Source organism: Sorex araneus, chromosome 1, assembly GCF_027595985.1.
Source record: "Sorex araneus isolate mSorAra2 chromosome 1, mSorAra2.pri, whole genome shotgun sequence".
NCBI lineage: Eukaryota > Metazoa > Chordata > Mammalia > Eulipotyphla > Soricidae > Sorex > Sorex araneus.
Genome location: NC_073302.1, coordinates 154,561,020 through 154,584,331, shown reverse-complemented (window position 1 = coordinate 154,584,331; position 23,312 = coordinate 154,561,020). Strand labels below are relative to the sequence as shown.

Below are 23,312 nucleotides of genomic sequence, written 5' to 3'. Positions count from 1 at the left end.
TGTGCTCCCTGCGCTGTTCTGTCTCTCGGGCTGTCCCCTTCATGGGTCCTGGGGCCCAGACTTGGACTCTCCAGCAGAGAGATGTTTGATCCAAATTTGGGGAGCCACGATTTGTGAGGTGGCGCGGAGACCATGTTTACAGCAGACAAACCCGCACTGAGCATTTCCAGCCTCTTGGCAAAAGCGCTGCTGGCTTCACACAGGCAGGGAGATCTTTGCTGCTAAGGAGCAGGCGCAGCCGGCAGACAGCAGCCTGGCTCCCGGCCCGCTTCCTTGTTAAAATGCAAACCCATGGGCGGGCTCTGACGTCAACGCAACACCCCACAGGCTGCTCCCAGCCTCCTGGGAGCCCTTGACACAGACCCATCACCCCATCACCATTCACCCCAGCTTCCTTCCATGAGCAGGAGAACTCTGTGTGTGTGTGTGTGTGTGTGTGTGTGTGTGTGTGTGTGTGTGTGTGTACACATGTGTAAGAGGGGGGAGGAAGAAAGGAAAAAGGGGAAAAGAGAGAGAGAGTGAGAGAGAGAGAGAGAGGAATTGGGGAGGGAGGAGTGGGGGGGTTATCTCGGGAAAGTTGAGAGAGAGTGAGAGAGAGCAAGAGAGAGCGCGTGCGTGCGAGAGACAGCGATAGCGCGAGCGAGCGAGCGAGCGAGAGCAAGAGAGAAAGAGAGAGAGAGAGAGAGAGAGAGACAGAGAGAGAGAGACTCTGCGGCTATAAAATCCCAGTGTCTCTCTAGTATGTACCATGCCATTAGCTGACGTCAGTTCCGTGGCTTAGAGTACCCCATTCTCATTCCTCTCAGGGCGGCAGCTAAGTTACGGAAAAGACATTTCTCTTGAGAGCCTCAGGAAAGGTGAGGAGGGCCCTCCCTGGATTCTGCAGCTGCGAGTCCCGTGCCCAGATCTGCCAGTTTTCCCCACGAGACAAGCAGAGTCCACGGGCAGCAGAGACCAGACTATTTGGCTGCACACATGCAAGTCAACAATGGCCTGAAGCTTTACTGTGTACCAGGCAGTGGCAGGGCATGTAGGAACAAGCAGAGTCCAGAGACCCCGCTGGCAGGGAGGGAGCGAGTGGGAGTGACCACAGTGGGAGTGACCCACGGGCTTTGAAGGAAAGCATGGGCTTTGATGTTTCTTGTGCTGGACCATGAATAACTCTAGCAGCACTGGAGCATGTGGAGCTGCAAGGAGACTGGAAGAGGGGGCTAGGGTTTCCATTCATCCTGGGAAAATGGGAGGAAGGCAGGGGTAGGGCGAGGCTGGTGGGAAGAAGGCTGCGCTGAATTGAGACTGTGCTCAGTTCTGGCACAAGCATGAGTGAGCCCAGTAGCCAGCACTCTGCACGCGTACTCACGGCCCATTCACATTGCTTGATACCTGCATGGGTTCAGTGGCCTGTCTCTTGACAGCACCTCCCCTCCTGCCTCACCCCCCCACCCCGTCCCTTCCGACTGATTTTCTGTGCCTCTCCCTCTGGTCATGCTAATTCTCATGCAGACCACATTCTTTCAGGGATGTCTAAACACTGCTGTGAGCAGACTATTATTTCCTATGAAAGTCAATTCCCTTCCTTTCCCAGAGGTCTCAAAGGACTTGCCTCTTGGCGTGACTCTCGTAGGGAGTGAAAATTTCCTGATTCCAGATGAAATTCTCAGTGCCGGGGACACATTTTATGTTGACCCAAGCAAGTCTGATAAAGGAAAAAAGAGCACTGGGTAACTTTGCCTCCTCTAACAGCAGCTAAAGAAACCCTAGGAAAGATCAAGGATGGAGGTACCATGATTCCCAATTTGAAACTACATTACAGAACTATACAAAACAAAAACTACAGTGTTGGCATAAGACATACATATAGAACAGTGAATAGAAATCCCAGATAAGAACCCACAGATACATAGTAAATCAATTTATGACAGTGGAGTCAAGAGTAAACCATGTAGAAAGGACAATATCTTCAGAAAGTAGTGCTGGGAAAGATAACCTTGCAATCAGAAGATTTTACATATCTGCAAGGGGTTTATATCCAAAATATATAAAGAACTCACACAATTTAACATCAGAGAAACCAGGCAATGGCACTGCATATGTTCCCCTGAGTCCCACCAGGCATTATCCCAGGTCATTTCTGATGCTTAGGCATTTATCCAAAGGATATGAAGACATGAATTGAATTCAAAAAGATACCCACACCATCATGCACACAGAAGCATTAGTCAAATAGCTAAACATGGAAACAAACCAAATATCGATGAACACACAACTCAATAAGCAGCTGTGTCCTATATGCTCAATGGAATATACATTGACATTGAAAAAAAATGCCATCTGGGACAAACTGGATGGCATTTATTTCAGTGAAATAAGCCAAGAAGTTAAAGACAAGCACCAAAGAGTTCCTTTTATGTGGAATATAAATAACCAAAACAAATCAACTGGTAAGAATTATCTTAGACTCAGTGGTAGTTACCAGAGGTAATAATGGGTGGGAGGAAGGGTTACAGAGGCCTGTCAGTGATGAGATGGTGCTGCAATTTGGCTGGATGGTGTGAATTCTCTCTCTTTTGTGGTGTTCTGGCCACAGCCAGTGGTGTAAAGGCTCTCTGATGAGGGGTCACTCCTGATGGCCCCAGGAGACCACATATGGTAATAGGAATGAAACTGAAATTGACTGCGCATAAGGCAAAACACCTTGCCCCTGAATCAACTTCCTGTCTTGATGTGGTGAATTCTATGCACATATAAAGGTGTTAAGCTATACCCATAATATTACATAACACTGTAAATTTATGAAAATCTAATAAAGAAGAGGAAAACTTAAACACAGCAGAGGATCTGAACAGACTCTTCCAAAAATACATACCAATGCCAACAGGCACATGAAAAGGTGTTCAAATCATTAATCAGCATGGAGACACAAACCAGTACCACCATGAGAAATCATGTCATGTTGTTAGAATGGCTGAGCACAAAAGGATAAGTGGTAACCAGCTTTGGTGAAGCTGTGCAGAAAAGGAAAGCCGGATGCAGTGTTGGTGGGCATGCAATTTATATGGCCACTATGGAAACAGTACAGGAGTCCTTAAAAAAATGAAAAACAGAACTATCATGTAATGCAGAAATCCTACTTTCTATTTGGGGATATACATAGGGAGAAAATTAAAAATAATTTGAAAAAATAGATGAAGCCCATGTTTCCCTACATTGTTTTAATAATAGGTAAAATATGGAAACTATGTGATTATCAAGGATAAAGAATGGATCAAGAAAATGTGAGATTCCACCACAGAGACTGGCACACATTCAAAAGAACAAAAGCAACCAGTGCTGGTGTGGATGTGGGGGAAAAGGGACGTTCTTTCACTGTTGGTGGGAATGCCGACTGGTCCAGCCTTTCTGGAAAACAATATGGACAGTCCTTCAAAAACTAGAAATTGAGCATCCATATGACCCCGCAATACCACTTCTGGAAATACATCTGGAGGATGCAAAAGAGAACAGTCGAAATGACATCTGTACCTATATATTCATTGCAGCACTGTTCACAATAGCCACAATATGGAAACAACTTGAGTGCCCTAAAACAGATGACTGGTTAAAGAAACTTTGGTACATCTACACCATAGAATACTATGCAGCTGTTAGGAGAGATAAAGTCGTGAAATCTGCTTATAAATAGATAAACATGGAGAGTATCCTACTAAGTGAAATGAGTCAGAAAGAGAGGGACAGACATAGAGGGACTGCACTCATTTGTGGAGTATAAAATAACATCATATGAGGCTGACACCCAAGGACAGTAGATACAAGGGCCAGAGGGATTGCCCCATAGCTGGAAGACTGCTTCATGAGTGGAGGGGAGAAGGGAGATGGAATAGAAAAGGAATCACTAAGAAAATGATGGCTGGAGGAACCAGTTAGGATGGGAGATGCATGCCGAAAGTAGATAATGGACCAAACATGATGACCTCTCAGTGTCTGTGTTGCAAGCCATAATGCCCAAAAGTAGAGAGAGAGTATGGGGAATATTGTCTGCCATGGAGGCAGGGGGAGGGTGGGAAAGAGGGAGTATACCCAGGATATTGGTGGTGGGGAATGTGCACTGGTGGAGGAATGGGTGTTTGATCATTGTGAGATTGTAACCCAAACATGAAAGCTTGTAACTGTCTCATGGTGATTCAATAACATTTATAAATTTTTTTTTAAATGTGAGATTCATCAGAAAGACCATCTGCACTCCTATGTTCATTGCATCACTATTCACCATAGCCAAAATCTGGAAACAACCTGAGTGCCCAAGAACAGATGAATGGATAAAGAAATTCTGGCACATCTACACAATGGAATACTATATAGCAGACATGAAAAATGAAGCCATGAAATTTGTTTATAAATGGATGGACATGGAGAGTATCATGCTGAGTCAAATGAGTCAGAAGGAAAGGGAAAGATACAGAATGACTGCATTTATTTGTGGTACATAAATATATATATATACATATATATACATATATGTAATAGAAGAATACACACACATATAGAAGAATAATATCCATGGCCAGAGGAAACAGGGTTAGAAGTACTGGTCAATGGTTTGAAATAACCAAAAGTGTGTATGTGGGGGGGTGGGTGATGGTAGGTAACTATGACAATAATAGCTGGGAATAATCATGCTGGACAAGATCTGAGGGTTAAAAGTATATAAGGGATATTCTTGATAAACTTTTTGTCATCAATCATCAATATTGCAGGCCACAATGCCCAAAAGGGGAGGGGGAGAATGAGGGGGAGGAGGGGGGGAAGGGTAGGGAGAGGGAAGAAAAGTGCCTGCTACAGAGGCAGGCAGGGAGTGGAGTGGGGGTATGGGGGGTGATGGGAGGGAATCTGAGGACACTGGTGCTGGGAAATGTAGACTAATGGAGGGATGGGTGTTGGAATACTGTATGACTGAAATCCAATCATGAACAGCTTTGTAATGCTCTATCACAGTGATTCAATAAAAAAGTTTAAAAAAAAGAAAATGTGAGATATTATATATAGACCTCTCTATAAAATACCATGTTATTCAGACCAAAGAAAGAAAAAAAGAAGTCCTGCCATTGCAGCAAAATGGAACTTGAGGGTGCTATGCTAAGTTAAAGAAGTTACAGAAAAATACATACCACATGATCTCAGTTACATGTAGAATCCAACTTAAAATCAAAACAACTCATACAGAGAACAGGTGGGTGTGTGTGTGACGGGAGAAGTATGTGAGAAGCTGAAACAGGTCAAAATATACAAGCCACCAAACATAAAATAACATCAATGGGGAGCAGCCTTTAGCCTATCGACTATAGTTAATTAGGCTGCACTGCGCTTTGGAAAGTCGCTTGGAGTCAATAGCCAAACCACCCTGAAAGCTCCTGATTTTCTTTGATTATAGAAACTAAATAGGATCTGACCTGGCTAATATTTCAGTGGACGGAAGCTGCTAAGAGAATAGCTATTAAAAGTTCCCATTACAAAGGGAAAAATTGTAACTATGGTGATGAATTTGCAATGAATGCCAACATTGAATTATTAAGAGCACCTGGGGCCAAAGGGATAGTACCGGGGTTAAGGCATTTGCCTTGCACGAGGTCAACTCTGATTCAATTCTTGGGATGGTCTCCTGAGTATCTATGGGCACAGAGTGGAAGTAGCCAGAAGCACTGCCCCACCTCCTCTACCTCAAAGGCAAGCACATGGACAAATACACCTTTGATAGGCTGAGACAGATTAAAAGTCCTGCACAGACTCACTTTCCTTCAGAGTAACCCTCCCACCTCGGGGAGGCTCAGGGGTTCCCCACCCTGGTTGCCACTCCCCATTTTCTTTCCTTGCTTGATTAGACTCTGCATGCACTTTGGGTCTTTGACATACTCTGCCACAATGAATTATACCCTAAAGCCTTTCTTATCCTCTATGAACATTGTCCCTTCTTTCCAATCTGCATCTAAGTGAAAGGCCTGATTTTGTAGGTTTTCAAAAACAGATTAGTAATTATGTTGATTGAGTACTTTTCAACCAAAAAGATTTTTCAAGTGTGAAGTAAAAAACACATACTGCTAGACAAAAAGTATTTAAATCAGACCAAAAACATTCCACCTCAATACCAGTATTTTCCTATTGATATTTTTAAAATAATTTTTAAATACCAAAGTTAAATACCATTTAACTAAAACTGTTCAGAAGACAACACAAATGTATTCTTCCACATGATGTGAAGGGTAAAAAATAAAACTCAATAGTCATTTAGAATGATTCCACTTGTGCTATGACTTTGCAGAAATGAGATGCTCAAAAGCATATCTACTTTTAATTTGTTTAAGAAACTAAGAAAACATCTTTTATTAGAAGAAGAACTTTATGCTTCTTTAAAATATATCTGTCTAGGGAAGCTCAGCCATCAACTAAATCGTAACTGGTGAGCATTACTAATAAAGGAGCACAGGCTTGTAGGGAATTTGGAAAAGTTTTTGTCAAAAACAAGCTAATTTTGCCATAACCTTCTTAATTGGGGACCACAGTCAGAGATGAGAAAAATGAGAAACACAGAACAGAGGCGAGAATGTCACACATGGCCAGGCTGACACAGATGGGGAAGCCAACTGAATACTGTACCTGCTTATTACTGTCAGTGGTACAACACAGTTTCTTGAGGGAGACAAAATGCCTAATTTTCCTAATAACATAAATAATAAGTAATTAGTGAGTCAGAATACAAGATGATTCAAGAAATCAGCAAAGGAAAACATCGATGGTGTCTTTTTAGAGCAAAATCTCAAGGTCCACCTTGGGCTGGTCCAAAACTCCAACACGGGCCGAGATCTACAGAAAGTGCATTTCTCCTGCCCAGACCCCACAGCAGCCGAGCGCTCCTTCCGCTGGAGCTGGCGCTGAAATACATCCCTCACGGGGCTTCCCTTGGAGGACTCCCAAAGCTGGGCTCCCAGGTAGCTTCCTTCTGTGGTAGGATGAGATGTGACTTCAGAATTAAAAGTCTGTTGCCATTCTGCTGACACAAAAAATTGTATAGCTTGCATAAAAAAAAAAAAGCAATAGATTCATTTGGACACTGATCAAATTCCAGGGCTGCTGTTCTTCTGTTTAATATTCCATCACTGCGCTGGCAGTTCTCAGGCTGAGAGAAATCCTCGGACTCCAAGCATAGGCGGGGTCCTGAAACTCAGTGTGAAGTCTTGCCCCTGGCCACCAGGAAGACTAGGCAAAGACTAGGCACACACCTCAGCCCTGCTCAAAAATCAGCTCGTCAGGGTTTCTCCTGAGAGGGAAGCCAGGAAGTCCAGAGGGCTGATTTAGAATCTCTAGGAAGGACCCAATGTGTTTCATCTATTCTTTTATCTGCCTTCCCTCCCACCCTCCCTCCTTCCTTCCTCCCTTTTCTTTTGTTCCCCTGGAGGACCCTGAAGAGAGCATAGAAAATACTATTTCTAATGATTCTCACTGAGTAGGAAGAAGCAAGCAAGGCCACGACTCCAACAGGAAATCTCCCTCTGCTAGGTTTCTTGCAACAGGGAGGTGGGGTGGGTGATAACACTGGAGATTGTGTCTGGACAAAGCACTTCTCTTATCTGAAGCACCAGAAAGTTCAGAGAAATTTATTCTGACAGAAATTACCAAGCATCGGTGCATCTCCTTGGCCGGGGTCACTTAATAATTCTGGTCGCACACGAGAAAGGAATCTTAAGTTTGTGAAAAGATGGGCCGAGGGGAGGCCACCACGGGACAATCCCCAAGGCCTCTAAGCATGGACCAAAAATGGACCTGTCCACGCCAGGCCCCTGTCATTTGGGAGGGCGAGGAGTGGCGCTAAAAATACCTCAGGCCAGGGGCCTGTCAGTGGCCCACCACCCAGAGGGAAGCAGAGCCGAGGCACAGGTCCCCAAAAAGGCAAGAAATGAGAGATGTGATCTCTGTACTCAGCGGGCAACAATTTCAAAACTAGTCAGACAGTGAGACGGGAGAGGAAATGCCCTGTGGGTGCTTCACAGATTTTCTGGAATCGTCTAAGTGCAAATCACGCAACAACTGGCCAGGGGTGCAGGGCCCTTCTCAGGGCCCTCAGAGGCAGGCTGGCCTCTTCTGGACAGAGGTGTGACCAGCTCAGACTTTCCCTTGTCCCAGCAGGTGCCTCTAAGTGTGGCCTGGCCCAGGAATCCTGTCGTTTAGTTGTTGTGGAGAAGGTGGGGAGGCCCAGAGGTGGCGCCCTCGGGAAGGCTGTGGGACAACCTTGGTGCCCCCAGGAGAGGCATCTGCCAGTGCCTGACTCAAGCTGGCATTTCCGTCTGTGCGTGCAGAGCCCACCCTGGTACTTCAGCTCCAAGAGTTCAAGAGTTTGCTCTCACCCTCCTTGGCCAATCACTGGGGTGATCTTCACGTGCTGCTGGATGCTGTCCCCGGACTTCCGTCTGGCATAGTAAACCCCCTGCCACTCCTACATGAACAGAGAGAGCACTGAGAATCCTATATCCTGGCCCATAACCACCCCGCTAAAGCTGATCTAGCCCCCACGTGCTCTTGGGACGGGCCTTACATCACTGCAGTCTTGCTGCCATGGCTGTGTCCATCCTGGCCGGCACTTGGTCCCACTGAGCCAAGACTGTTGGACCCATATGCAAACGCACAGCCAGCTTGCACCTTGGGGTCCCGGGACACAAGTTGAGCAGAGTGGGGTGTTCCTGTGAATAACCCCCAAAGTGGGGTGGGGCGGCCCCAGGGCAAGGGATTCTTCCCAGGGGGCTCTCAGAATCTTCTCAGCAACCTGTTCACTGGGTCTTCCTACCCTTGGGTGACAGATGGGTAAACTGGAGCTCAGAGAGTCTAACTGGGCTGTGCACAGTAAGGGGTGGAGAGTCTGGCAGACATCCCCAGATGACTTTCATCTTTCTCATACTCTATGGCCTCCAGCTAAGATATCTCTGGGGTGAGTCTGGTTCTGAGCACTTTCTAGGGAGAAGGCAAAGGGGGAGGAGCCTGTTGCCTCTGGGGGCAGAGCTGGGACAAAGCTCCAGGTGAACTGGGGTAGAGGAGCAGAATCCCTGACAGCTTTGCGTTTGGAGGGAGGGAGCACATTCCCCACAACCATTTCCTGTCCCCTCTCTCATGCTGAGGGCGAATGTATGGATGCGCACTCTGGACTCATCAGAAAAGGGGAACTTGTTCTTTGGCTCTCTAGTGGGGCTGTCCTGGGCCATGTCCTACTCCCCTCTCTGTGTCCCTGCCGTCCTTTCTGGGTTTAGAATCAGAATCATCCTTGTGGACTTGGTTCCCAGGCCTGAGTGGATGATGCCTGATGCAGGTCAAAGCCTACACATTAGAGATATTGAGGTGTGTGTGTGGGGGGACCCTGCATGGTTTCAGGTGGGCTGGGTGCTAGTAAGAGAGGCACAGGCAACTCCAGCCAGGAGAGCAGGCTTCCCCTGAGGGGGACACTTGCCCAGGGCAGGGAAGGAGAGTCAGCTGGGATTGTTATTGCCCTATGGGAAAGATGAACCTGAGCAGGATGGGGGCCTCTCCATGTGCTCCTCATCCCTAAGGCCTGGATAAACCTGAAAACACACAAGAGCCCCCATGGGGGAACCCCTGCTGCTTTGGGATGAGAGGCTAGTCCACGAACTGGGCAACCTCATCAGACCAGACCATCTGATTCGGCACCACGGCACGAAGCCCCAGGTTCTCCTGTGAGCCCAGAGGGATCACGTTGAAAACAATGAGCTCCGTGGCAAACTTGGAAGAGGGCTCGTGTCACATTCAGGAAGCCAATGTGAAAGTGAGCCAGAGAAATGCACAGAAAAGCAAAGGTCCCGGGGCCGGTGCACCCACCTTGCCCTTCTTGATGCACGTGTTGATGGTGTCGAGGAGGTCTGCTCGGTTCTTGTCGCTCTTGGGAAGCTCAGCCAGTTCTTTCCCCAGGAGCTCGCCTTTGTGGTAGCCCATCATTCTCTCGAAGGCCGGGTTGACATACTGTGAGGGGAAGCAGAGACAGTCAGGGGGCATAGAGGAAGATGAGCTGGAAAAGCTCACAAGAAGTGCTCCCCCCATCCCTTGCCAACTATCCTGGATGCCGATATCGAGGGAGCCCTGTCCCGGGCCCTCCTGGAGTCTCTGGTACTGCCGACCCTCCCCCAGCATCCAGGCCTATGTGGGATATGGAAGAAATTCAATGAAGGGCAAGAGACGCCCATGCCCCCTGTGCCAGCCTACACTGCATGGTATTCATCACTTACTGTTCATCCAAGAACTCAGGAGAAACTCAGCAGGGGAAGTAGGAGAGTTCACTAGAATTCACTTTAACAGGCAGCGCTTTTAACTGTCTCGGGGCTGTGGGCAGTGAGAGACTCTCTCCTGTCTGCCCCCTGCTGCCCAGGGGCACGCCACTTCCGGTCTCTGCACAAGGAGTTCAACTCAAGGGCTCGGAGCCTTTGGATGCTGATCCCAGATCAGGCCTGCACAGAGGCTCCCCAGAGCACATTCTACAGACCCAGAAAGTTCTTTCCACAGCTCTGTCCCTAAAGCCCTGGCATTGAGCGCTCTAACCTGATCTGGCCCTTTCCCTGTCTGCTCCTTTTTCTTTCCAAAGGCCAGTGCAAGAGGAGAGTTGGAGTGAAGGAGGTCAGGGAGCAATCATGCGGGGTCAGCGGGAGCGATTTCCCGGGGGCCCAATCTCCATCCGTCTGACCTGATGAAGTCAGACTTGCCCTCCGCTGTGAGAGCGGCAGGAAGGGCCTGTCTGAGCCATTCCCTGGGGAAACGTGGCTTCGCCTCGCACCAAATTCCCTGGGAGATGGAGGGAAAGAGATGTTCTGGGGCCCCAGCAGCAGGCCTAGGGGGCGTTCTGCAGGAGATGGGGTTCTTCCACTGTCCTCTCTGATCTCCTGCCCAGTCCCCCGTGGTCAGAATGCACGCTCAGCCAGCCCAGTCCCTCACCCGCACACCACTACTCGCCGCTAGGCCATGGCCCACACATGCTCTCTGCTTCCAACGTCCTCTGGCAGCTCCTGGCCTCACCAATTCCACTCCAGGAAGCAATCTAGTCCCTGTGCCCAGACTGACTGACCGCCCTCCTAAGTGCAAGTTTTCAGTGACTTCTTACATGCTCTCCCATTAGACACTAAACACTCAAGGGCGAAGGCTACTTCCTAATTCTTTTTGGATGATGCCCAGGACTGTTTGGAAAATATCCGGAAGGTGGATAACACTTTACTATGGTTCTGACTGGCTGGCTCTGTTCTCATGCATTTTCACACAATTCTTTTCTGCCTTCCCTTTCAGGTTGTTAATATGAGCAGAAGTCGTGGCCTGTCACGACGCAAGGCCTCCTGCAGCCCTGGCATGCAGCACTGGGTGGCTCCAGTATGTCTCTGCACGTTTGCCTCCCAGAGCGGCTGCATCCCTGCTGCACATCACGGGCAAGTAAGTTCCTTGTTCCTTACTTTCTCTGGCCCTGGGTTTTGGGAGCCCAGCCTAGCCCAAGGGTATCTTGTGCATATGACTGTTTTAAGAGACAGATGTATATGTGACAGATACGTAGAGCAGTGCCTGGCCTGTGGTTGGCACCTCTGCTGGAAAGCAAACCATTGGATGATCCCTCTAAACCTTATTGTGCAACTGCCCAACCTCTGAACATTGGAGCTTACAAAAAGGCACAGACTTTGGGGCTAGAGCAACAGTACAGTGGGTAGGGTACTTACCCAGCACATGGCCAACCCAGGTTCATCCCCAGCACCACATATGGTCCCCTGAGCCCACCAGGAATGATCTCTGAGCATAGAGCCAGGAGTAATCCCTGAGCACCACTGGGTGTGGCCCAAGAACAGACAAAAGCAAGAAGGTACTAACTTTTCCATGTTTGAGCCCTGAAAACCAGTTGATATAGGGTAGGGACATGTATCAAGCAGTCCATTTATGATTATTCATCCTAAAAGGCACATGCAAAGGACACTTCACTCTATATGTAACACTCTCTACTCAATTTCCCCCTTGCTCTAAGTTTCAGATTCATGCTACTGGCTTTTATTCTGTGCTTTTTATCTTGGTGGCATGGCTCATAAGGGGTCCTCTAGGCTGGAGACCACCAAGGCCACACCCAAAAGTGCTCAAGACACAGGGTCACCCCAGTGACCCTCAGGGGGTCATGTGAATGCTGGTGATCCAACTGGGGTCCCACACATGTAAGGTACGTGCCTTAACCCCTGGTACTCCCACCCAGCCCCTAGTAGGGTTTTTAAGGTGCCTCACCAGGGCTCCCTGAGAAAAGCCTGCAAGTTCATTTTCTTCGCATGCAGAAACCCACCCCATCCCCACTTTCCTAGGTGCCCACTTTGAAAAATTCTATTCAGAGATATAAACCTAGAAAGTGTCACCATACCTGAATCACGTGGTCATCACTTGTAATTTCTATGGCTTCATGACAATGGTCTAATGCTGTAAACACTGAATTACAGGCCCTGAAAAATGACAACAACAAAAAAAGGGATATTAGTTCTGCTGTAAGATTATTAGCCTTTCACCACTTAATTTTACAAAGTAAACAGATCCGATCCTCAGAATTATTAAAACTGGGTACTTCCATCTTTTGAGGAAAAAAAGGACTTAGCTTTTTCACTTTAAGGAAACAGCGATGACATGATTATATTGTGTGTGTGTGTGTGTGTGTGTGTGTGTGTGTGTGTGTGTGTGTGGTGCGAGACAGAGAAGACTCATGATGCAACAGAAACATCTCAGAGCCCAGGATGAACTGTGGGTGCTGAGTGAAACCTGAACACTGATATGTAGACCTGAGATGCTGGGAGACCATCTCGTCCTCAGGGTCATCCTTGCTTCCATTCATGAGTGGTCATGGAGAAGTCGACTCCCTATCAATTAGGAGAACCTAATTAGGCCCCAATGGGATCTGAGGTCTTCTGGCCTTTTGCGACAGGCACAGACACATTTATTCTCCTTCCTTCCTTCTGTGATTTCAGATAAAGCAGCCTTAAAGATTCTCTGCTCCAAGCACACCCCCGGGCCCTGTGAAAAGCAACTATGGCAGAAACCCTCTTGCTGGTGGACTGTCCTCAGGCAGCTCTCCAGGGGGGCACTTTCCTTAATGACCTTCTTAGCTAGCCAGCATCTCTGAAGTCACTCAATTTCTCCGGGTGAAATGGAACTGCTTCCCAAATCTACAGCAAACGCAAATATATTCAATTACTACCCCACACTGCAAACAGGCAGCTAGTGACGACAGCCCTGTTTGTACTGGCCACGGAAAGAATCCCACAGAAGGCTTTATTACATAATCTCTCTCTCTCTCTCTCTCTCTCTCTCTCTCTCTCTCACACACACACACACACACACACACACACACACACACACGCACCTTGATTTACTGGACTGATGTTTCTTCTAAAGAAAACTCTTAAAAATGTTACTATTTTTTTCCATTCATAAAGGACTCTGACTTTGCCATCCTTTTCAGCTATTTCTGAGGAATAGGGCAGAAGAAGTGGGAGAAAACTGGCTATGTATTTTGCCAGTAGTAGAAACTGGGGTTACTTTTTTGTTGTTGGTTTTTGATTTAGGGCCACACCTGGTGGTGCTCAGGGGTTACTCCTGGCTCTGCACCAGAGACCACTCCTGGCAGGCTTGGGGGCCTTATGGGATGCCAGAGATGGAAACCAGGTGGGCTGTATGCAAGGCAAGTGTCCTACCTGCTGTACTAGCATTCTGGATCTCTAGGTTCTCATCTAGGAAGTGAAGTTAATGCCCTGTTTTTATAGGTTACTGTAAAAATCCAAACAGTTCACTTGATGTGTTTTTCAGAAGGCTTAGGATAGTGTAAGGAGTAACACACTGTACTTTATATGTGTAAGATCCCAGAGTCATCCCTCTTTGTTCTCTAAGACTTTCAAAAGTCACTGAAAAAAAAGAAAAGTGAGTCACGATCTACCTTATCACTCCAGTAGACCTGAATTGTCAAACTCAAAACTATTTCAACAAAAGCAAGGCAACTCACAAAGAGAGGGAAGGATCCCAACCCAGGGAGGGCTCTCTCTTCCCGGAACAGCAGAGATGAAGGTTTCAGTGGGAGGACGAGGGAAATCATCATGGTGTGGGTGAGTGGAGGGGAAAACAAATCCAACTTGAGTGAGGCCCTGATGGGTACAGTCTATTCGCCTATTAAAATTGTTCCCAGTCAACCAAATATGCCCAGAATCACTGCTCGACCAGTGGAATGCATTTAGTAACATAATCATTTAAAATAAGCGAAAGGGAAGGAAGCTGAGAGAGAGACATAGAGGAGGCACTTGCCTTACACACAGCTGATCCTGGTCAGAGCCCCGGCACTGCAGATGGTCCACCAAGTACCACCAGGAGTAAGCCCTCAGCACAGACCCAGAAGCAAGCCCCATGCACATCCAGGCATGAGCCCCCCCCCCCAATTACGTTAAAAATTAATAAAAACAGGGCTGGAGCGATAGCGCAGCAGGTAGGGCATTTGCCTTGCATGCGGCCAACCTGGGTTTGATTCCCAGCATCCCATATGGTCCCCTGAGCACCGCCAGGGGTAATTCCTGAGTAAAGAGACAGGAGTGACCCCTGTGCATCATTGGGTGTGACCCAAAAAGTGGAAAAAAAATTAATAAAAACAAGATAAAGGAATAAAAGAGGATTTTCAACTGTTATTCAAGTCCGTGCTGCATGGTTTTCCTGAAGAAGCAGGCAAAGGGTAGGAGGGGAGTCTTACCAAAAGTATTTCCAGGCACTTGGGAATGTACCTGCTGGACAGTGGCCCAAGTCCTCCAGAATTAAGGGGGGTTGGGGGGAAATTACCCTCTAGAGATCAACTCCTTAAGCTTTAGAGTTAGATCAGTAAGTGACAACTGACATTGTATCAGGTGATAAAATCTTTTTGCACAAGAATTTTCTTAACTTGTGTGCCTAAGCAAAGTATGTACACAGGTGCTCCAGGGTACTACTGGTTTAGTCAATGCAACTGGCTGCTTTTGTACAAGGTCTTAGCTCCAACCTCCAAAATCTAATGATTTAATACTCATTTTATGACTATGCACAAAGCACAAAACCTAAAGTATGGGGCCCAGTGAGACAAAGCAGAAATTCTCCTCAAGGGCTGGAAGAATATTATAGGACTAGATCATTCCTTTCATAACCCCCAGGACTAACTCTAACTAACCACCAGGTTTATTTATTTATTTTTTTGTATACAGGCTTCAAACCTCCAGGCAGGTGGTTCTATTGAATAACCCTGCAGCAAAATGAGGCCATCAATTTAACTTCTGCTCCTAGAGTGGGAACTAAATTCCTTGCATTGATATTTTTTATGAAAAAGCACCTTGGTTTTATTAACTTTATGTTTGGGGCAATCATGTAACACTGCACTTAGAATGTCTTCTTTTTTGTGTCCTGCAGGCTGAGAAGTTGGACAACTGGGAAACTGAAGTTGTACAGGGAAAGTAAGCTCAGAGCAGCCGGCAGGTTGGCGGGGATGTAAACATTCCACTCACACCTTCTGCCAGGCCTCCGAAGGCCTAGAGCAGTGGTGTCCAATCTATTTGTCCTACCACCCCCTTTTCAGAAAAATAAAATACTTAGCAGCTCCTCTGAAATCTCTCTTCTTTAAGAAAAGAAACAGAAAGATTCCCCTGCCCCATTTTGTAGCTGAGGCTACCATCACATCCCCATCGTTGCCCACTTCAGGAAACACTGGTCTAGAGAGAAGCGAAATATGACAGGGGCCAGAGCACAGTGGTAGGATAGGTACAGAGTCCATCAGTACGGAAGATGCCTTCTCCCTATCCCACCGCCACCATCACGGAGGGTCAGAGTACCACTGGCTCTTCATGTTTTTCTGCTAACTGTGGCTGAGATGAGTTTCATGAGTCCTCGTGTCCTTCTTCCAAAGGTTACCTAGAAACTACTCACTCCCATCTCCCAGCCCTCCAACAGATACACATGCACACACTCACACACTGTCTGGAACAAAGGTAGGAAGGGTGGTGACTTGTTGCAGGGGATTCTGAATACAAATCCACATCCTGGTCGTGATCTGGAGAGGCAGAGGCAGTGAGAAGATCATGGCTTTGCTACCGATGGCCCCTATTCTCGGGCAGCAAAGCAAGGGAGGTGGTTCCTTCAGGCCTTCACAGCCCAGTTTCTCCGCTGCTTAACACAACACAGCTGTCAGACTGTCAAACAGCTGTCCTGGGAATAAAACCATTAATACCCACAGCTGGAAAGCTTCATGGAATATAGAGCCGGGCTCATCAAAAATGATGATTCTGAGATCGGTGAGTGCTACTGTCTGAGGACTTGATGGAAACCAAGTATGATGGCTTGGGTGAGTCCTTGGTGATGCTATCAAAGTGACAATGCCTGAATATAAACTTATCACACAGTGGAGACTGCATGAATATAAACTTATCAAACCCCGGTTAAATAGCTAAATCCCACTTGAATTTTGGATAAGATGCTTCTCTTGGTGATCAACATTAGAAAATATAAATGGTCACTGCTTTGTTTGTATTTCACAAGAATTCCCAATTCACTAATCTCTTTCTTCAAGAGATTCAGCAAATGTACACAGAGATGTGACTAAGTCCTCCCATCTTTGAAAGGTGTTTGACACAATAGAATTTTAAAACCAGATACTGCACCCTGCTTGATCACATTATATTTCTGTCATCACTGTAAAATATGGTCACCAGACATGAAGACCTGGCCAGGGTCTGCATTCGTCCTCGTCCCCACAGCTTAAAGTGTCCTTGAAGAAAGTTAGCATGTCACAGATTTAGCTGCAGCTGGGGGCGTAACTGCAGGGGGAAAGTATTATATAATTAGACTATAATTATTCTGGCATTGTGCAAGGAGAGCCAGTCTGCATCGAGTCACGGAGTAAACTTGCTGCCTGACTCTCGGATCAGAGGTAGGTGTTCAACAGGTCATGGAGGGCTGTTAGGAGCTGGGGCAGTTATGAGATGGGTCATCATATCCCCTTCCTCTGCCTTCTGCAGAGGACACTTGCTTGCTTTACCACCCATCCTGCAGGTTGCTGATGACTAGGCAGAGCACGTTTGCCAGCCAAGAGTAAGAATCGTGAGGGAATCAGGAGGCCAGGCAACTTGAGCCATTGTCTGCCAGGTCAAGTTCATTCACTAACTTTATGCTGATTTCTACTAAGAATCTGACCATTTTACAATAATCTTGATCCTGGTCTCAACTCCCCAACCCATGCCAGTGAGCACAGAGACGTTACAGTCCTGGAGAGTGGGAGACAATCACCCACTCGCGAAGCTCTGAATCTGGTGAGACCTTGCTGAGCCCCAGTTCTGAGTAGATTTCATCAGGACAGGTACCCAAAGCACTTCTTTTCCACCACTGTGCTATCTAGGACACTGATTTTGATGTGTCAGATGTGCCTTCAGCCCACTTCCCAATAACCAAGCATATCCCGATATCTTCTAAGGACCATCCTATTCAATGTTGCCTAAAGAAATTGATGTGTCTTGCTAATCATCAGGGAGATACAACTCAAAACAACAATAAGATATTATCTCACACCACAGAGACTGGCACACATTCAAAAGAAAAAAAACAACCAGTGCTGGTGTGGATGTGGGGTAAAAGGGATGCTCTTTCACTTTTGGTGGGAATGCTAACAGGCCCAGCCTTTTTGGAAAACAATATGGGCATTCCTTCAAAAACTAGAAATTGAGTTTCCATATGACCCCCGCAATACTGCTTCCATAAATATATTGCAAGGGTGCAAAAAAGTACAGTAGAAATGACATCTTCACCTGTACATTCATTGCAGCACTGTTCACAATAGCCAGAATCTGGAAACAATTCAAGTATCTGAGAACAGACAACTGGTTAAAGAAACTTTGGTACATCTACACAATGAATACTATGCAGCTGTTAGGAAAGATGAAGCCATGAAATTGGCTTATAAGTGGATGGACATGGAGGGTATCATTCTAAGTGAAATGAATCAGAAAGAGAGGGACACATAGAAGGACTACACTCATTTGTGGAAAATGACATAATATGAAACACCCAAGGACAGTAGACACAAGGGCCAGGAATATTGCACCATAGTTGGAAGCCTGCCTCATGAGCTGGGGGAGAAGGCAGATGGAATAGAGAAGGGATCACTAAGACAACGATTGTTGGAGGAATCATTCAGGATGGGAGATGTGTGCTGAAAGATAAAGGACCAAACATGATAACCTCTCAGTATCTATACTAAAAGCCATAATGCCCAAAAGTAGAGAGAGAGAATGGGGGAAACTGTCTGCCATGGAGACAGGGGGAGGGTTGAAAGGGGTAGTATACTGAGGACATTCGTGGTAGAGAATGTGCACTGGTGGAGGGATGGGTGTTTGATCATTGTATGATTGAAACTCAAATATGAAAGCTTTGTAACTGTATCTCATGGTGATTCAATTAAAAAAGAAAGAAATTGATGTGTCTACTTAAATGTGAGGTAAAACAGGCAGAGAGAGGGAGAGTTTAGTGGGTAAGGCAATTGCTTTACATCTGGCTGATTTTACAAGTGGCTGATAAGGGCTCAATCCCTGGCACATCATACGGTCCCTTGAGCACCACCGTAAGTGATCCCTGAGTACAGAGCAAGATAGAAGCTCCAAACACAGCTGAGTGTTGCCCCCAAACCAAAAGACTTAAAATGTGAAAATTGCCTATCACGGTAATAAAGTGTCATGCTGTTCATCACTGTAAATACTACATAGTTACAGAATTAAACCCAAATGAAATCTCTCTTTTTCTAATCCCATTTATTGTCAAAATGTCTAAAATGATAGAATAAAATGTTTTTGCCCTCAACTGCAACCAATAGACACCTTCAGGTATAAAAACAATGAATGCACATGATCAAAACCCATAAAATGACCAAAGTGAAGCAAAGTGGTTTTCTTGACAAATTCTGACATGTTCCTAAATGAATAAACATAGGAATTTTAAAAAATTAAGGGATTTAACTTATACATTTAAGAATTCTCTGGAAATAGTCTTTACCTATAAATAATACCTGTAAATACTTGAGTCACCCCTGGTTAGTTATTATTATTGTTATTATTATTATTATTTTGCTTTTTGGGTCACACTGGGTGATGCACAGGGGTTACTCATGGCTTCACACTCAAGAATTATTCCTGGCGGTGCTCTGGGAACCATATGGAATGCTGGGGATAGAACCCGGGTCAGCCGGGTGCAAGGTAAACACCCTACCCACTGTACTATCCCTCCAGCCCCATATCATTATTTTTTGGTGGGGGTAGAGGAGCACTTCTGGTGGTACTCTGATTGGACTCAAGACTTCACACATGTAAGACATGTTTTCTGCTACCTGAGATAAATCCCCAATCTTTTAAAAAAAATAATAGTAACAGTAAGGACCAGAAAGGTAGTACAGGGACTAAGCTGTTTGCCTGAAAGTGTATGTCCCTAATTCAACCCTCTCACCATCTGAGTGATCCCTGAGCACAGAGCCAGTAGTAAGCCCTGAGTGCCACCAGGTATGGTTCACCTCCCTCCCCACTCCAGCCTGGACTGAATATAAAACTAGGGAACACTGGCTTATAACACTATGTTTGGGACAGAGAGTAAAATCTTACTTTTATTTACTTTGGCCACACCTGCTGGTGCTTGCTGGTGCTTAAGGGGTTGTGGGGGTGCTGGGGATAGAATCCTGGTTTCCTATGTCTGAAGCCCACAGTCAGCATTTTGCGCTGCCCTGGCCCAGGGATAACATTTAACACCTCTATCAGCTGTATGTCACCACGTCACATCCCATAGCTCCCAGGTCCCTCTCCCATGGTCCCTAAAACCCCTTCAACCCGCTTTGGGAACTTCAGTTTCACAGTCAAAGTCTTAGGACTTATTTTCGTTTGGCTTTGGCCATTCCCTTGCTTTGTCTGTTTACATCGCATCTGTGGTTTAAATCACCCGGGATGTGTCTTTCTACTTCAATCTTTTGCACTGGGCAGACCCTCAAGAGACGCCCTTTCAACTCACTTTTGCCTAACAAGGTGACTCCCCCAACTTGCCCCACTTTATTTCTTACTGCTCTCGTTTCACTACTGAACAATGGCCCCTATAGGTAGATGCCAATGCACTCTGCTTCCCAGGAACATAGAGTGACAGGGAAATAAATTGAAAAAGGTTTTTTCCCCTTTGAAGACAAAGTCATCAAGCCAAGAAGTATTATCATAACAGTGAGATCCTAGCCCACCCATTGAGCACCTGGCCAGGAGCCCTCTGTCAGCAGAATAAAGCCATGTTGGGGACATCCCCAGCACCTGACTGCCTCCAAGGTGTCTTGTCTCTGGGAGTCAGGGGCAGGCATGTCTGAAAGATTTAAATCAATATCCCCAGCCAGCATGAGAGGGAAAATGAAGGGGGCTGGGTCATCAAGCCCCAAGGAGATACGTGTAGAACCAGAGCTTCAGAAACTCTGCAAGGTCTTGAGATAATTTAAGTGTGTAACTGTCTCCTACTCTCTAGGAAGTGATGTCTCTTGCCTCACTGGAGCTGGCTTGGGAAGCGGAACTGTGGTCAAGGTCATCATAAAAATAATTGCATTCGGACAAAGTCATATATCCACAAAGTCAACAATACTGAAAACATGAGATCCAAGCTACAACTTCTATGTTTTAAAATGTGTCCACCAAGATTACGGTAGGTTGGGGGCACGGGAGGGGGAGGGAATTTTGGAACACAGGTGGAGGTAAGTTGACCCTGGTGCTAGAGCATTATGTGTCCAAAACTCAACTATCAATACCTTTGTAAATCATGGTTCTTTAGTTAAAAAAATTTTTAAATGAATTAAAATGATCACATCCCTAGTACAAATCAATATGAAGTGAGAAACTGGCCTCCTGGGAGGTCCCAGGTTAGAAAGAGCCTCCTCATTGCCCTGTTCTTTCTGCTTGAGGTTTAAGATATTCAGGTCCCAAACACATGGAATAGAGCTTGAGCAGAGTCAGACTGAAGAAGGCCCTAACATTTCAAAACAGCCCAAAGCAGAATATGCCCCAACTCAGAGCCCTGGCCAGTACCCAGCCACTCAGTACAATCTAGGAGAGAGCTCCAGCAGGCCTCCGGGTCCCAAACCACGGGATCTCTCTAAAGAGACCAAAACCAGTATTTCAAAGATCCTTCCTGCACGGTGAGGCCACAAAGAGGCTTCATGCAATTGCTATTGCTTATGTGGCTATGTGGTTAGGTGGCAATTACTAAATGTCAGCCTAATAGCAAGTAGTAATTTTTAAATCTTTAAAGTAGCGAGAAAGTAGTTCTCCAAGGCAATTCTTAATCTTGATCTAATTGTGCAAAAATTTAGCAGTGCTTCTCCTAGGGTGTAATTTTAAAAGTACTGTAAATAGTGGAAAATATTGTCAAAAGAAGAAATGCTTCCAATTTATTTCATTATACCAAAAAGGCTCCCAGTTTAGGTTCTGAATTTACCAGACCCCATTATCTGTTTAACGGCTTTAGAATCTCGGGGACTTAGCTACAAACCTGCAACACCAGCCAGATGACAGACAAGCTTCTCCACTGAATTGTTAGCCTTGAGTTTTACCTTAATGTGCCACATACCGTAATTTGAACTGTGAGCGAACTTCCCCATGTTCTATTTGAATCAGTTCATTATAGCAAGCAATTATGCTGCTATTCTCCATAAATCTCTGAAAAGAAAGCAAAGATAATCCATAAGACATATACAATTACCTCTCACGAGTCAAAGCAACCGCAGCAGCAATTTTTTTCTTATCCAGACAAGTGTTACATAAGACATATGTAAGTGGGGGAGAGGAGATGAAATAGCTTCCTTGAGATACTTGAAACACTTGGTACAATGAAGAGAAATGACAGAGAAGGTAAGACCACACTGACCTCCCTTTATCACGGAGGAGGGGGAACTTCCTTAGGCACACTCAGAGACTAAAGGTGCAAGGGCACAGAATCCCTCCCCCTGTATTACTGAGATGCCTTTATTCTATATTACACTAAAACAGGGGCTTCTGAAACCTGACACTGGGTGGGCTTACTGTGTGCCACACCAGGGGTGATCCCTCCCAAAGAGAGGGTCCTTCTTCTTGGGTCCTGCCTGGCCCTCTGAGTGCCTGTAACATTCACCTCCCTTCTCGCTTCTTCCCCCGCCCACCCATACACACAATCAATTCACACAGACCTGGAGAACCTCTGAGCCTCTCTCTTCCCCCTCCACTCTAGTCAGATGGGAGGGTTACAAGGGGGGAAAGCCATGATCTCCCCATGAAATGAGAAAGACTATTTACAAAGTAAGAGGAAAGCATATTTAGATTCAGGTTCAGCTTCCAAACCAGTTGAGATTATACACCAGCCTAAACAGAGGCCTGAATGTTCGGAGTTGATGCTTCATGAAATACAAAAAAGTTCTGTAATAAAATAAGTTTAAAATGTTGGGTTAAATGAGATTGTTTTTTAGGGACCAGAGAGATAGTACAGGGGTTAAGATGCTTGCCTCGCATGAGGCTGTTCCTGGTTCAACTTCCAACACATCATATAGTCCCTCAAGTACTGCCAGAAATGACCCCTCATAACAGAACCAAGAGTAAGCCCTCAGCACAGACAGGTGTGCCCCCCAAACAAACAAAAAGGATTTTTCTTTTTAAAGACACACTTCTGGGGCTGGAGCGATAGCACAGCGGGTAAGGAGTTTGCCTTTCATGCGGCCAACCCGGGTTCGATTCCCAGCGTCCCATATGGTCCCCTGAGCACCGCCAGGAGTAATTCCTGAGTGCAGAGCCAGGAGTAACCCCTGTGCATCGCCGGGTGTGACCCAAAAAGCAAAAAAAAAAAAAGACACACTTCCAAGAGAAAAATTTTGCTAATTCTAATGATAAAATGCCCATAAATTAAAAAGTGTATAAAATACAAAAAATAAAAACCAGAAAAACCCAAATTGCTGATAATGTCATAGGTAGGGAAAAAATCATTATAGTTTGAATAACTGTCTTTGAGTTTTTAATTGTGCATATATGTATCTGCTATATATTTATAATCTGTCACTGTCATTGTCATCCCATTGCTCATCGATTTGTTCGAGCGGGCACCAGTAACATCTTTCATTGTGAGATTTATTGTTACTGTTTTTGGCATATCCAATACACCACAGGTAGCTTGCCAGGCTCTGCTGTGGGGCTGAGATACCTCAGTAGCTTGCCGGGCTCTCCGAGAGGGGCGGAGGAATTGAACATGGGTCA

The 23,312-nt window shown here is 46.0% G+C and overlaps 1 protein-coding gene across 5 annotated transcripts in view; it reads right to left on the bottom strand.

Moving 5' to 3' along the window:
* PDE8B (phosphodiesterase 8B) overlaps window positions 1-23,312 on the bottom strand; it is a 271,146-nt gene that overhangs the window by 70,740 nt on the left and 177,094 nt on the right. For all 5 annotated transcript variants that reach the window (XM_055124214.1, XM_055124215.1, XM_055124212.1 and 2 more), the window contains exons 6-10: window positions 21,664-21,752; window positions 12,416-12,494; window positions 9,871-10,011; window positions 8,394-8,482; window positions 6,649-6,709 (exon numbers count right to left, since the gene is read on the bottom strand). In XM_055124214.1, coding sequence (XP_054980189.1) covers window positions 6,649-6,709; window positions 8,394-8,482; window positions 9,871-10,011; window positions 12,416-12,494; window positions 21,664-21,752 — 459 coding nt within the window. The remainder of the gene's footprint in view (window positions 1-6,648; window positions 6,710-8,393; window positions 8,483-9,870; window positions 10,012-12,415; window positions 12,495-21,663; window positions 21,753-23,312) is intronic.